Below are 13,308 nucleotides of genomic sequence, written 5' to 3'. Positions count from 1 at the left end.
CGTATCGCGCAGGTACGTAAACCTGGGTCACCGGTCGAAATTTCCTAATTATGGAAAATAGCTTACGCGGGCAAAGACAAAAGTTTATATTCTTATCTACGGATCAGCGTGTATTATACATGTATAAGAGGATCGTGGGTGTATAATAAATTTCATTATAATACCCTCATGTGTTTTCTCATAGATATGTATATAAAATTAACGGCGCACAAGCCGGGCGCCTTCATATAAACTCGGTTATAAGATCCAATTGTTTCACCGTTTCCTGAATGCATTAAGAATATTCAAATTTGATATTACATGCCATCTTCTCTTGCCGATCTCCCGTCTATAAATTTTCGTGATTTTACTGCCCAATTCTTTCATTCCGAGTTCTGCTCGATCTTTTTTTTCTTTTTTTTTTTTTTCCTCTTCTTTTCATTTTTCGTTTACTTCTTTTCAGTTTTTTTCGTAATTCTGGTAAGCAGATACGAAGACGGTGAGAATCGTGCGCATAATTTTACAGCGTGGATACGGTATAGCGGTAATTTAGCCGGTGGAAGGTTAGTCTTGAGACCGCGACCTTTTAACGGTAGTGGGCACTTCTGAAAGAAGATAATTGCGCCGAACGTCGGTTGAGCAACGTCGCTAAGCATTCCGTAGTCAGGTTTTAAACTCTCGGGGTGGCAGGTGCTAGACGTAATGGCCGACCATCGGGGGCAGGCAAAACCGGGAACTTGGCGCAGGTCTGTATCCAGCTAGAAACGGCCATAAGTTACGCGCGGGAACCAAGAAATCAATTAGCGGACGCGGTAGCTGTATAACGAATCCTCTTCTTTTTTTCTTCCTCTCCAAATTTAGTTTATAATTGTTTATTTCATTTTCTCACATCTTCCCTACTCTCCGCGGTATGCCTAACTCCTTTTTTTTTTTTTTCTTTTTTTTAATCCTTTTTCTCACATTTAATCATCTATTTTGTCGAACGATAGTTAAATTCCGACGACGTTAACCTCGTTTGACGGATGTTACAACGATACTCAAATTAAACCACTCGACTCGGCAGCGGACTTCTTTTTCTCGTCTTCCGTTTCAGTTTTGTCGCGTCACCAACGTTGATCGCCAAAGCATCTCGAAAACTGTGATTTCTACATTCCATTTGTGGATGTGTAATTCGTCTGCAGATGGAAAACTTGGAATATTCACTTATCTCGAAATTTTTTTAGGCCTGCTGTTCCCGTTAAACCGATATTTTCTCATACGAATTACTTATACAAGTATCACGAATCTGACACATTCGTTAAGTGAAAGTTTTTCCAACTGTGACAATTTAAATCTTACTTCTTAATCTGTTGGTTATTCAAATTTTATCACCGTCTCCTATTCATCTATGTATATGTATATGTACATGTATATATGAGGCATTCCACACCAAACTGACCTAAAAATCAAACCTGTGGTTAATAAAATACTCGTATAAACATCAGTGAAAAATGTTTTCTTTTAAAAATTTTTTTTTTTTTTTATACACTCTACACCATACTTAAAAATGAGTGAAATCGCCGATGGCGAGGGTCGGACGTAGGTCGGTTTGGGGTGGAATTCCTACGATTCACGTATTTTACTAGCTTTCAACTTCCCGGTGCTTCGCCTTATACTTGCATCAGTTGCATAAATTTAACGCTTGGCAAAAGAATAACATCGACTCGGTATCGAAGTATAAACGGGCAATTTCATTGCGTAATATTCAGTGCAAGATCTGTTTTCATTGAAAACAATAGGTAGATTGTTTCCTCCACTTTCCAAGATCCTAGTAATACACGGATATATCTGACGTATCTTTCCGCTAGCATTAGCACGCGAGTTATACAGACACGATTATCGCCAACAGATAAAGACATATTCAGTTCCGAATTAATAAATTACAGGGTTCGGGATGCCGCTACTTGTAATTATCACTACCGAAACCAGATAACGATGGAAATAAGAAGGAGAATAGACAGAGAAGAACAAAACTGAGTTATTGTACGTGCCGAGGGTCAAACATTTCCATTCGTGTTAGTATTATAAATGACTATGGTTGTACAACATCTGTTAAGTGTGCGTACAACGGTGGTCGATATACCTAATTACGCGAAAGTCGAACACCTCAAAAGCCTGGGCGCACCTTGTCTACATCGATAATTCTTACCCTAACTCCTGCCAATGCTACCGCAGTGCAGGTAATAAAGACCGGATAAAATACGACCATTTCCTATGCATTACATAGCAGTAAACGTACGTTGAATTTTTTTATAGAGTAGGTATTATTATTACGATGAAAAATAAAAACGTTTATATTAATGGCCGCGTGTGTTGAGAAATTTATCAATTCACAGCTCGGTCTTCCGTAAGTATATAATAACTCTATCAGATTTCGAGGTGCTTTTTGGCGCTAGTTCTTCGGTACGATTATACTTTGATAACATAGATTCAAGGAATGCCGGAAAATAAAACCTTTCGTTAAAAGTGTGATATATTATACCGGTGAAGTAAGTTCCGGCGATGGATTTTGCGACCGCAGAAGAGTCAAGCGAGTGTTTAGTTGCTGGGATTGAATTATGTATTCAATCTCTCATCTGCGACCTATTGTAACAAACTATGAGGCGAGGACGTGAGTGAAATAAATGTGGCCGAGCATCTGTTGGATTTATCGAATAGGTGAACAATCACATTCGAGATTAAAGCAGCGGTGCCAAGTGCTCGAAGAATTTGCTGCATGAATCGGCGATATTTATCGTTCGAATTTTGACGTTAAAACTTGATGATGAGCGAACAGCCCACGTGAGATATTTGCGTGGGCAGCGGAGAGAGAGTCGGTCGTCCATCGACGGATATGGGCCGGGGCCGAAAACGGGCCTAATGTTTTCCGAGCGGATGATATAGGCGGGCGTCCCTCCTCGGAGGAGTCGTGAGGAGCGAAGTCGGGCGTCAAACTCATCCGGACTCACAGCTGCGATCGGGTCCTGGGCCCATCGGAGGGGGACGCCAGTCCCAAGAGAGAGAGAGAGAGATCGACGCGTACGCCCCGAGTATCGGGCCCGGGCGATGGTCGCCGGTCTTTGCTTGTTTTCTAAATTATGCCGAGCGATAGAGGAATTAATGGGCATTTTGACCCGCCACCCGAGTTTGAAAATCGGCTCTTTCAACGCGGCGATTGCGAGTCCTTTTTTCCGCCACGGAGACGGAAATTAGGGTTGTGAAATTGGAGCCAGTTCGTTACAGCTTGGTCGCATCATGCCGACGACGTGTAGCTTCGCTGCGACGCAGGAATGATTCTCGTAAGATAGAAGCCCCGGTTATTGTCGACGGTAATTAATTAACGCTGGATAGATCTTATCGACCGGATCTGGATGTGTGTACGCTGTACGTTGTGTACGTGTGCGTATGTGCACGTACGCCTGGGTTTGTGTGTGCGTGCACGTACCTATTTTAACAACGCTCAATAATTTACTACTCATTACAAATTCCGGCTGCCTCAGCCTGTAAGTACGCGGATGGCAATAAATCTCCCCAAAGCAAGCCGCCTGCTTCTCTTTACGTATTAACTGTGCAACACCGAGTATCGGTGAGTCGAGCTACCCGAACAGGGGCTGGACTGACAGATAAGGCAAAAGAAGAATATTCTAGAAAAGAGGGAGAATCGGAAAGGTGAACATCGAGTTCCATTCTTTAATCATCGCGCCTGCAGACGGCGTAGTTCCTGTTTAACCATGCAGCTATGCCCAACTATGTTAGAAGTTCACCAACAGATTTCAATTAGATGAGTTTATACTTTTATTGCCGACACGTACGCGTTGAATAGTCGGTACAAAAGTAGAGAAGTAGAGGAAGGGAAAAAAATCTCTTGCACATACATATCCATATGCATTATAAAATACTTTTGCATATTTCCGGACGTGCATAATCGTTAAAGAATCTTCCGGAACAGCTGCTGGAAGATTCCTCCTCGATAAAATGTTGAATGAGGTGCAAATCGAGCATTCCTACTAAAGCTCAACCGGTCATCGCCGATGCGCACTTGATCTCTGATAAGGGGGTGAATGGAATCCGGAAATGCGAAGGATATTGTACTCGGCAATTAGCGATGTTCCCAAATCTGCCGGCATGATCTGACAAAAAGAAAGGGAATCGTAACCTTGATTCACGCTCGTGAAACCTTTAATATTTCCATATATATATATATACGTACCAATGACAATGAAACGAAAACTAGCTTGGCATATTTGACGAATTTGTTCCTTTTTGCAGGGCTGAATGCGGCGCGAGGAATTCAGTTCCAATGGAATCCAAGAGCACCATTGGCTCCGAATGGCTAATCATTTTGAAATCAAACCGGCGCTGCCGATACCTACACCACCTACGGGGTAGAGACCTGCATTACTGGAGGGCCGCCCGGACCGCGACGCGCGGTCGGAAAAGGTCGGTAGCGGGTAGCGACGAGAGTGGGAGAAGATGGTTGAGGGGTTGAAACGAGGCAAGCTGCGATTTCGCCGTCGTAAACGTCAGCGTTATACGGTTACAGCGCTGTTCGTTGCTGGTTTATATTGAACGAGGCGACTCCCAGAGGTAAACCCGTGGCACAACACCTCCTTCTCTCACTTTTCTCTATCCTTATCCATCCCGTCTGCTTCTCTGCCTCCGTCCCATTCTCTTCATATGTATATATACACGCGGCAAAGTCCGACGATATCCCAACCTAAAGCTCTCGGAAGTCGTTCGTAATCAGGGTTTCTTTGCCTTTCACACATTTACACCTGTCAATTCAGGCTATAAAAATTCTCCTTTGATACTCGAATCTTTTGTTTTTTATCTGTTTTGGCGTCGTTGTCGTACCGTTTTTCATTTATCAACAATGTCTGTCCGTTCAGATCGACTCGAGGTCATTGCTGGATGGATATCGCAGTGCTCGACCGCAAGCTGAACGAGAAGCACCAGAGGACAACCGCGTGGCATTTACGCGGGAAACCAGCAGCGATTGTCACGAGATTCTCACAGCTATGCTCCGCTCCGCGTGTCCATTCATTCCCGTGTGGGTACCGATCCTCATCCCGTTGCGACTTTATGCGACATCGTCACGAGACTGAGGAGCTGCTTTTTCTTTACGACGCGAGCAATGGAGAGAAAGAGAGCAAAGGAGAAACGAGAGTCACTCGCTCGTAGGGCATGCGGGACACGCGGTGGGTAGTAACTTTTTTCACGTACTTTTACAATCAGTAAACGATTAGCGATTCGAGCTGAGAAACAATTCAATTCCGAAGAGAGTACCAGAGTACCAAGCGCGTCTCTCGGTCGCTGTGGCTGTTTATTTTGAGTTGACGTTATTCGTGTTCGAGTACGATTTATTCGCTCTCGGAAGAACGTCTTCTCACCTATAAATGACTGTAGATACCGAGGGTGAAAAGAATTGGCGGATGCGGTACGAGGTGTCGTACCACGAAGAGAAGAACGTTGAACAAGACTCTGCTAGAGTTTATCGAGGCCGCGTTCTTAATGTACTTTTAAAAAGGTAAATTCTCGAGGTCTGACGTGCATAACGAGGCACATTCTGGGACAGAGAAGTATATGTAGGGTAAATATAAGAGGCCTTCGCAGATAGCGCCCCCGTCCTCCAGTCTCACGCCCTCTAATTACCCTATAGATGTGCCATCGGGCCACCCTCAGGTTCTCGTTTTCGAGGGAAACATATCATAAATATAACTCGCATCTGGAAAGGTACGGTGAAAGTGATCGTGTGCTTCGTAAGACGGAGAAAGCTGCGTGTATTTCACCACTGGGACAAGGTAAGCGATTTTCCCGCGCAAATGGGCGGCCAACCAAGGGCCATAGGCGATCCTCGCGTAACCTATCATCCGTTTCAGGACCTCTAGCTGTGAAAGGCACCCCTCATACACGCCTCTACACCGACATCTCAATCTACACGCCACGGAGTTTATGTGTTCGTGTATCGCAGACACACAGTCCGCTACCGTATACCTGCATCACGGTAGGTATAAGGTACGTTATACACCTTCCGACGTGTATAATGGGCGTACTTTATGTTCTCGCGTAGGGGCTGTCGAATAAAGTGGATTTTCAGTGGGGTCGACGAGATGGGCGTGAGCCCGCATACGCGTCATGTAAACTTTTCCGTTTTTTCCTTCCCTTCTTTTATTCGTTTTCAAATACACTACGGTCAGAGCGAACGCAGTCAAGGGGATTGGTTTCGCGACGACTATACCGTTCGTACTTTATATTTCCCCGTGTTCTCTGTCACCTCTGTTCCTTGTTTTGTCCCAAATTTTCATGCTTATGTTGCTGGGCAACACAAGTTGCGAAAGTTTTATAATTTCAGATTACGGGCCTCACCCTGGGATGCAATAGCTACGGACAAATTTTTGCTTCGTATTGTCGAGTAAGATTCGTTTTTCTATATTCCAACCGCAGGCATTAAGTGTGGTCCAATTCCTGTGTCCAGCGCGGTGGTACAGGAAAAAAAGAATAAAAAAAATCCGAGGGCTTGAATCGGACCGCGGGAGGATGGAAAGGGAAGGAAACAATTCGGCGGCGCGGTTGCGGGACGGAGAGGCGTATAGAGAGGAGTCGAAAAGTGAGATCAAGTCGGGCTCTCGATACGCGTGTATGCGTGAGTGTGCGTGAATGTGGGATGAACACAGGTAAGCCTCGTGTAGCGGTGATTATTCCCATACTGGAAAAGAGGGAGAGAGAGAGAGAGAGAGAAGGACCGGACTCTCGGCCATCCAGCAGCGTACGTGTGACTGAGATCAGAGTATAAACAGCTGACTCCCGGAATTCAGGTTCCGGAGGGGTGAGTGGCAAGAGAAAGGCAGTTGATCGGTTGAACCCCCAATTGGACGCTCCGCGCCCTCATCCCCTGCATTGTGTACAATAGGCGTATTACACGTACCTACGTACACACGATGACATTTGTATACGAGCCCACGGAGCACTTATCTCCCGTGTATACACAAGGACCGTGCTTATGCAGGCGGCAATTTTACACGCACTTGACTCCGTTTTGCCGCCGTCTTAAGGGCCCGTCAATCCGCGGAGGTTTGCGTTACAGGACATGCGGGAAAATTGATATCGGATATTAAACGGTCTCACGGGAGGAAACTTTTTCTTGCGGATGAATCAAGCCGGTAGTTGGCAGGCGTAGTAGGTCGACCAGAGACCCAGAATTCAGACTAATTTACGATCAATTTATCTCCGGCACTGAATAGACACCCACGTCTAGTCTAGACGCGCCGATTGTTTTTATTGAGATTCAAAGTGGAGAATCTCGGTCAAACAAAATCCGGCCGTCGCGCAAGTATCCTGGCTATAGCGATTTGTCACGACGCGATTAGGTACGCGAAAGACAGACACAACCGCGCGTACATTCGCATACACAAATTACCCGGTTCGTCGCCTGGCTACTTTGAATTCACCGAGCAGGCGTTTTTGGTCCCCTGGTCTCTCTCTCTCTCTCTCCCTCTCTCTCTCTCTCTTTCTCTGCCGGCGAGTCTAACCGAGCGTGAGTCCACGTGCTTCGAAAGCCCCGAAGTGTAGGTATTGTACCTATACGCGGCAAGCACGTGTGCGATCTCTCCGACTAAGAACGGTCGCTCTTCACCCTTGCAGCTACTACTAGGTGGATCGGGACCGGTCGGCGAAAGGTCGGGGATGCAAATTGCGCGTGACAAACTCACCTGCTATGGCCATCCAGGGGTAGAAGGTGTGATTCGCGGCGGGTTGCTGATGGAGCTGGGTGGCGACCGGTTGGCTGGCCGCCGAGTTGAGGCTGCAGGTGTTCCAGGAGGAGGCTAACGATCTCGAGGAGCCGTTGTTGCCCGGACTCGAGGCAGGATCGCCTCCCACGAGGCTGCCGTAGCTTCCGACCCTCGTGCCCTCGGGTGTGCACGCGGAGGGCCTGACGACCGGGTTGCTCTGTCCGTTCGCCGCTGAGGTTGCCGACTGCCAAACGTCCTTGACGGCCGCCGCGGCCATCACGGCCGCATATCCGTTCTGGTGGGCCGACTGGTCCTGCTGTTTGCAGTCCTTCGCCGTCGAGGACGAGTAGGACGAGGTTGTGTGCTCCGGGGTCGACGAGTATATCTTGCAGGCCGTCGCGACGCTCGCGTCGTACGGCGAGTCCTGGGGTGGCCTGGTGTTCGTTCCGCCGCCGGGGTGGATGCCCAGGGAGGAGGACGTGTGATGATGGTGCTGGGTCGAGGCGTACGGCGACATCCCAAGGCCGAGCGGAAAGGTGCTGCGATAGGCAGCGGCTGCCGTTGCGGGGTCGTGGTGCTGGGCCCCGGCCCCGGTCTGGTGATGGTGGCTACCGTAGAAGCCACCGGCGGTCTGCTCGAAGTACGAGTTCATTATTCCTAGTATTTTGAATCACTTGCACTGGACACCCTCACTGGAAATATTAAACCCTCCCTCCGCCAAGGCGAGAAAACGCCAGGGGACTTTGGTCCCGGCTAGAGGAATAGTCTGTACGGTCAGCTGTTCTCCACTCCTGAGTATAAGCTGGTACAACGGATCGCGACGGAATCGCGAGGCTCGACGGCTCTCTACGGAACCGCGATCGAACGAGGACAGGTGAACCAGATGAGCAAGGTGCGAAGGTGGCGGGGATTCCGTGAGGCAAGTAAGGACCGTTCAAGTGGCCGTAAAATTCACCGAGCGGTAGGGTCACGACCGAGATTTCGAGAGAGTCTCGGTGGCGTTTCGGCGGGCGCCCTCCGGTACTCAACGGGCCACTACGAGTGCCGATCAGGAATGGACACCATGACGCGTTTCTGGCGATTAGACGAGCGATCGGTGAACGGACGGCCGCGGTACCACGTTGCCGGCTGAGCCAGCACCCTGGTGCTGCGGTGGTTTGGAGGCAGAGGAGAGTCGCTCGACGCGGAGAGTGACGACCGTTAAATCGTAACGACGCAATAAAACCCGGCAATAAGACGGGCTATAAAAGTTGCCTCCTCGTCTTTGACTCTCTGGTAACCGCGACGCGGTGCGCCTGGCACGCGACCTTCGTCAAACGCCAGATTTCCCTCTCTTTCTCTATCTTTCCCTCTTTCTCTTCCTTCTTCTCTCTCCCTATCTATCTCTCCTTTTCCTCTACTTCTATATCACCCCCGCGATTACAATACACCCGATTCGTTTGACATTTCGGTCTGAAAGGTATTATAATATACAACAGGAAGTCCGCTGTCTATTATCGCATATAAAAACGGTGCTCGACTCAAGCACGCGGCAGGAGCGCAGGTGGCGCCCGTAGTTCCCCGTCTCTACTCGTTAATGTATACCGAACCCGTTGGTACCACCAGGCTGGGGTGTAAACCGCGTGAAACGAGATAAGGCCGCGCGACTCGGCGGTCGGAACTGCACTAGCACTCGGTCGAACGTGGTGGTGGATCGTTTACGCGGACTCGAGCGCGACTGGCGCGGCGCGCTCGTCCCTCCTTGTCGTGCCGCGTCGTTCCGTCCCGTTCTGTCCCCTGCGTGAGAGTCGGAGGCGGTGGAGGCGGCGGGCGGGCAGCGGCGGCAGCGGCGGCGGCGGCAGCGGCAGCGGCGTGTGCGGTGTACGCGAAATGCGGCAGCCTGGGAAGGGGATCGTAACTTGGCCACGGTATGCCGGTGCGGTGGTCCACGGCACACTGCTTTTCTCGCGCCCGGCGTACCGCCGCGCCACTCGGTACGTCCGCTCTTTCTCTCTCTCTCTCTCTCACTTTTTCTCTCTCTCTCTCGCTCCTCCACAGCCCCCGGGACCCTCCCGTGGAAGAGGAAGGCGACCGTCCCGTCTCGCTCGCACGCGTGCCGCGCCCCCCTCCGCGTGGCCGGGCCGTCCCTCGACGCTGGATCTATCTCCCCCTCGGAAAGCTCGGGGCTGCTTACAGCGCCCCCTGTTGGCTACTCGAGAAACTCGGCGACGTGCCGCCGGATTAAAATCGAGAACGCCGCTCCGCGGATACGCCGCTGGGTGCCAGACGAGGACCGAGAACGAACGGCGAGAGAGAGGGACGAGTCGCCAAGGAACCGATGGGGTCGCAGGTAGGGGAAGAGCGCTGCTTAAGGACCAATCGGAATTGAATTCGTCACGAGCGCCGCGCCGCCACGCTGCGAGCTTACTACGCCCGGGGAAAGTAGTTCCCCGGGTGAACGACGCCAATAGGCCAGCCAGGACCGCCCCTCTCCCACCCTCGAGCTTTCACCCTGGAGGGAGATACCTCACACGCGGAGTGTCACGCGTGGAGGACCGCTCACCGTCGGCGCCACCTCTGAGGAGAGCCGCGAACCAACATCCACATACTCATCCCGGCCCTCAAACGACCAACATCAACGACGTTCAATTGCAAATTCTATTATTACGATCGACGCTCGCACTTGTTCCTTTATTCGCATTTCGTTTTGCGTACTATCTCTCTTATTGCCGACGCTTTTGCCGCGACGACAAGGCGAGCCGTGAATGAACGGAATTCGGCGCCGTTTCTCTCAGTTCCGGCAAACTGATCGGAGCAAGCGGTTCAAAAATGCGGAGCGCGCAAATTGTTACGAAAAAAAAAAAGGAAATTCGGCACGATAACGAAGTCGAGTAAATACGTGAAACGAGAGAAGGTGGTAAAGACACGCAGGAAATAAAATGCAATGAACACCGCGGTGTAGCTGGCGCGAATGAAACAGTTGAATGAAAATAATCGCGGAGATAACCGGTCTCGTGCCTCGAAACGCGGCAGGCAAACGTATGGTAATAATAATATCGTTAAAGCTTTTACGAGCACTTTATGCTTTACGGGCCAATTAGACAACCGTACAATTAAAATGTCGTAAAAATGAGTTCTTCTTGGTTCCGTATTACATACATTAAATTCACGGCACACGGTTACAACGGCGTTGCGATATAATATACTTTATACGCACAAATATCGCGTCTATTACATCGCGTATAATATCCGTATCACACATATTACACCGAAGTGCGCGGCTTCTCCGATTGATGTGTGAAAACGTAGGTGTGCGCAACACGCGCGTTAAACCAGCGCACACATCCGTATCTTGGACGTTGGTATCGGGTCGAGTGTTTATTGGGATGTAAATGTCGTTGGATTATCGCCCCCGCGGTTCGCACCTCGTAAATTATTCCATAACGATCCGAGTAATGCCCATCATAAGCCTCCCGTGCCGCTCGAGCTTCCCATTTGCTCTTCCACCCGCCACCCGTATTACACACACACACACACACACACAGAGAAATATATATCTATACATAAACGTTTATGTATACGCACGAGCAAATGCGCCACGGAATCTCACCACTAGCTGCCCGAACTGCAGCTCGGAAAGCTCGGTTGATGAACCGAATTTTCGGGATCACCGGGCCAATCGCTCCTTGATCTTGATTCCGGACTTTCAACGTCCCGTGGAAGCCTTTGACGGGTGAATCTGTCGGGGCAATCAGAGGAGAGAGAGCGAGAGAGAGAAAGAGAGAGAGAGATCGAGTTCCTCGCGTATACCTCGCGTAGTCAGGCACGGTGCCGTGGCAGCGGCGAGGGATGTGGTCGGGCACTCTTACACGGAGCTCCGACAGGTGGCAGCGGCCCGTTCGCTTGACAATCATGACGGTAGTAAACTTGGGTTTTATGACCACTTGAACAGAATCGTAAAAGTCAGGCAGCAGGGCCTTTAAGCTTATAGTGCAGAGAGAGAGTACGAGCACGGGGCGCGTGTCGGGGTTCGTGGGGGCGTGTGCGAGCCCCTCGAGTGGTGGGGACTTTGCTGGGTAGCCAAAATGGGCCTAATGCCCCTTTTAAAGACCCATCAAAGATAACCTGCGCCTGCAACTAAGGGGTTTATTTTATGAACGGCTCATTCTCGTAAAGCCACTCCCGTTAACGAGCCTACAGCTATGAGTTTCTTCGTCGCGACTGTAGCAGCTACACCGAGTTATGTTCTTTCAGACATCATCTGGTCCTATCGGATGCCCTGTCCCATCATTTTTTCATCTCCCTTTCAACACCCCGGACTTTTTGTACGTTCGTCAAACGATACCTACAACGAGTTCAATTCTACACCGGTATTCACGCTCAAGCACTGCTCGTTACTTCGGAGTTGCAGCGTAATCTGTACGATTATTTATTATAGACTGTTATGTTTGTTAATACACGTGTGGGCTTCGCGGTGCCTGAAAACATCGAGCTCGTCCGGATCGCGAGGATCAGTTGCCACGGAGAAACAGCTTTCTGATCGCATCTCATGTAGTACGTCTCGACAAGAGATCATCGAGGCCCGTGAATATTCATGCGGCTGATACCAGCCGATAATTTGTTGAAAAAGTTTTATATTACCTCGCGCTGTAATATGCATGAGTGAAAAGGCGGCCTAAGCTTCGTTTGCATGTTAAACAACAAACAGCTTCTGCAGAATTGTTTATGCATGAGATGTCGATATCAGCCGTATACGTATAGAAGCGCAACCGATTTTTGCGTTAAATTTCTATCGTCGGTTTGGAAACAGAGTTTGTCAACTCTCAGAGGCCAGGCCTTACATGCGGGCCGACTGAATATCTGTAAGAACCGCCTTCTGCCGGATCGCCACATTCTTGATGCGTGAGTAATTCACCTCAGGAGCAGAAAACGAATGATCAGCACTTCAACGCGACTGACGAAGGACGATAGAAACTCATTTGACCGATGGTTACGCGTCTGAATTTATGCTACGTATTGTCGCAGGGTTTTGTTTCATCGCGCGAACTGCAGGTTAAGCCTGACCAAATACCGTTTTTACTACTGTCAATCAGCTCGCTCGCCCCTCGAGCTGCTGGCTTTCATTTCCACCCTCCCTCCTGCACGCCGATATTAACGGTTTATACGTGAAATTGTGCCCAAACCATCTACGCGGCAGTTATTGTCAGAGGTGAAAAAGCACCGGTGAAGTAGTACCAGCAGTTTACAGTCAGCCTCATCTGGTCGCCGGCCTAATTGAGGGGAGCCAATCGTGTCGGTTGACGGGGGAAAAGTTTTTTTTTTCCAAATTAACTGCATCGGCTCAGATGATCTCATTGTCAAACAATTTTTCAATTCCTCGGATACTCGCCGGTACGTGCTTCTCTAAATTTCGACTAATTCGCATGAGCGAAACATATTTTCGAATATCAGGCTGTTTTATGAGGATGAAGATTTATGCGGATATGCCTGCATTATTTTTAACATACGTACGCAAGTTCGCGCGTTGAAATTAAAAATGGTAAGTGGAATAATCAGGATTGGAATGTGCAGAGAAATTGCAGGAAACAAGTCTAGAATTTTA

At 49.2% G+C, this 13,308-nt stretch overlaps 1 protein-coding gene across 4 annotated transcripts in view; it reads right to left on the bottom strand.

Annotated features, from left to right (window-relative positions):
- The window catches only part of LOC107216756 (homeotic protein ultrabithorax-like), a 118,983-nt gene extending 109,416 nt beyond the window's left edge, over window positions 1–9,567 (bottom strand). For all 4 annotated transcript variants that reach the window (XM_046730087.1, XM_046730069.1, XM_015654043.2 and 1 more), the window contains exon 1: window positions 7,707–9,567. In XM_046730087.1, coding sequence (XP_046586043.1) covers window positions 7,707–8,379 — 673 coding nt within the window. In that variant the 5' untranslated portion in view covers window positions 8,380–9,567. The remainder of the gene's footprint in view (window positions 1–7,706) is intronic.
- Between the last annotated feature and the right edge of the window lie 3,741 nt (window positions 9,568–13,308).

This window comes from Neodiprion lecontei, chromosome 1, assembly GCF_021901455.1.
Source record: "Neodiprion lecontei isolate iyNeoLeco1 chromosome 1, iyNeoLeco1.1, whole genome shotgun sequence".
Lineage (NCBI taxonomy): Eukaryota > Metazoa > Arthropoda > Insecta > Hymenoptera > Diprionidae > Neodiprion > Neodiprion lecontei.
Note: the sequence above shows the minus strand (reverse complement) of the source record. Positions and strands in the feature narration are given on the sequence as shown.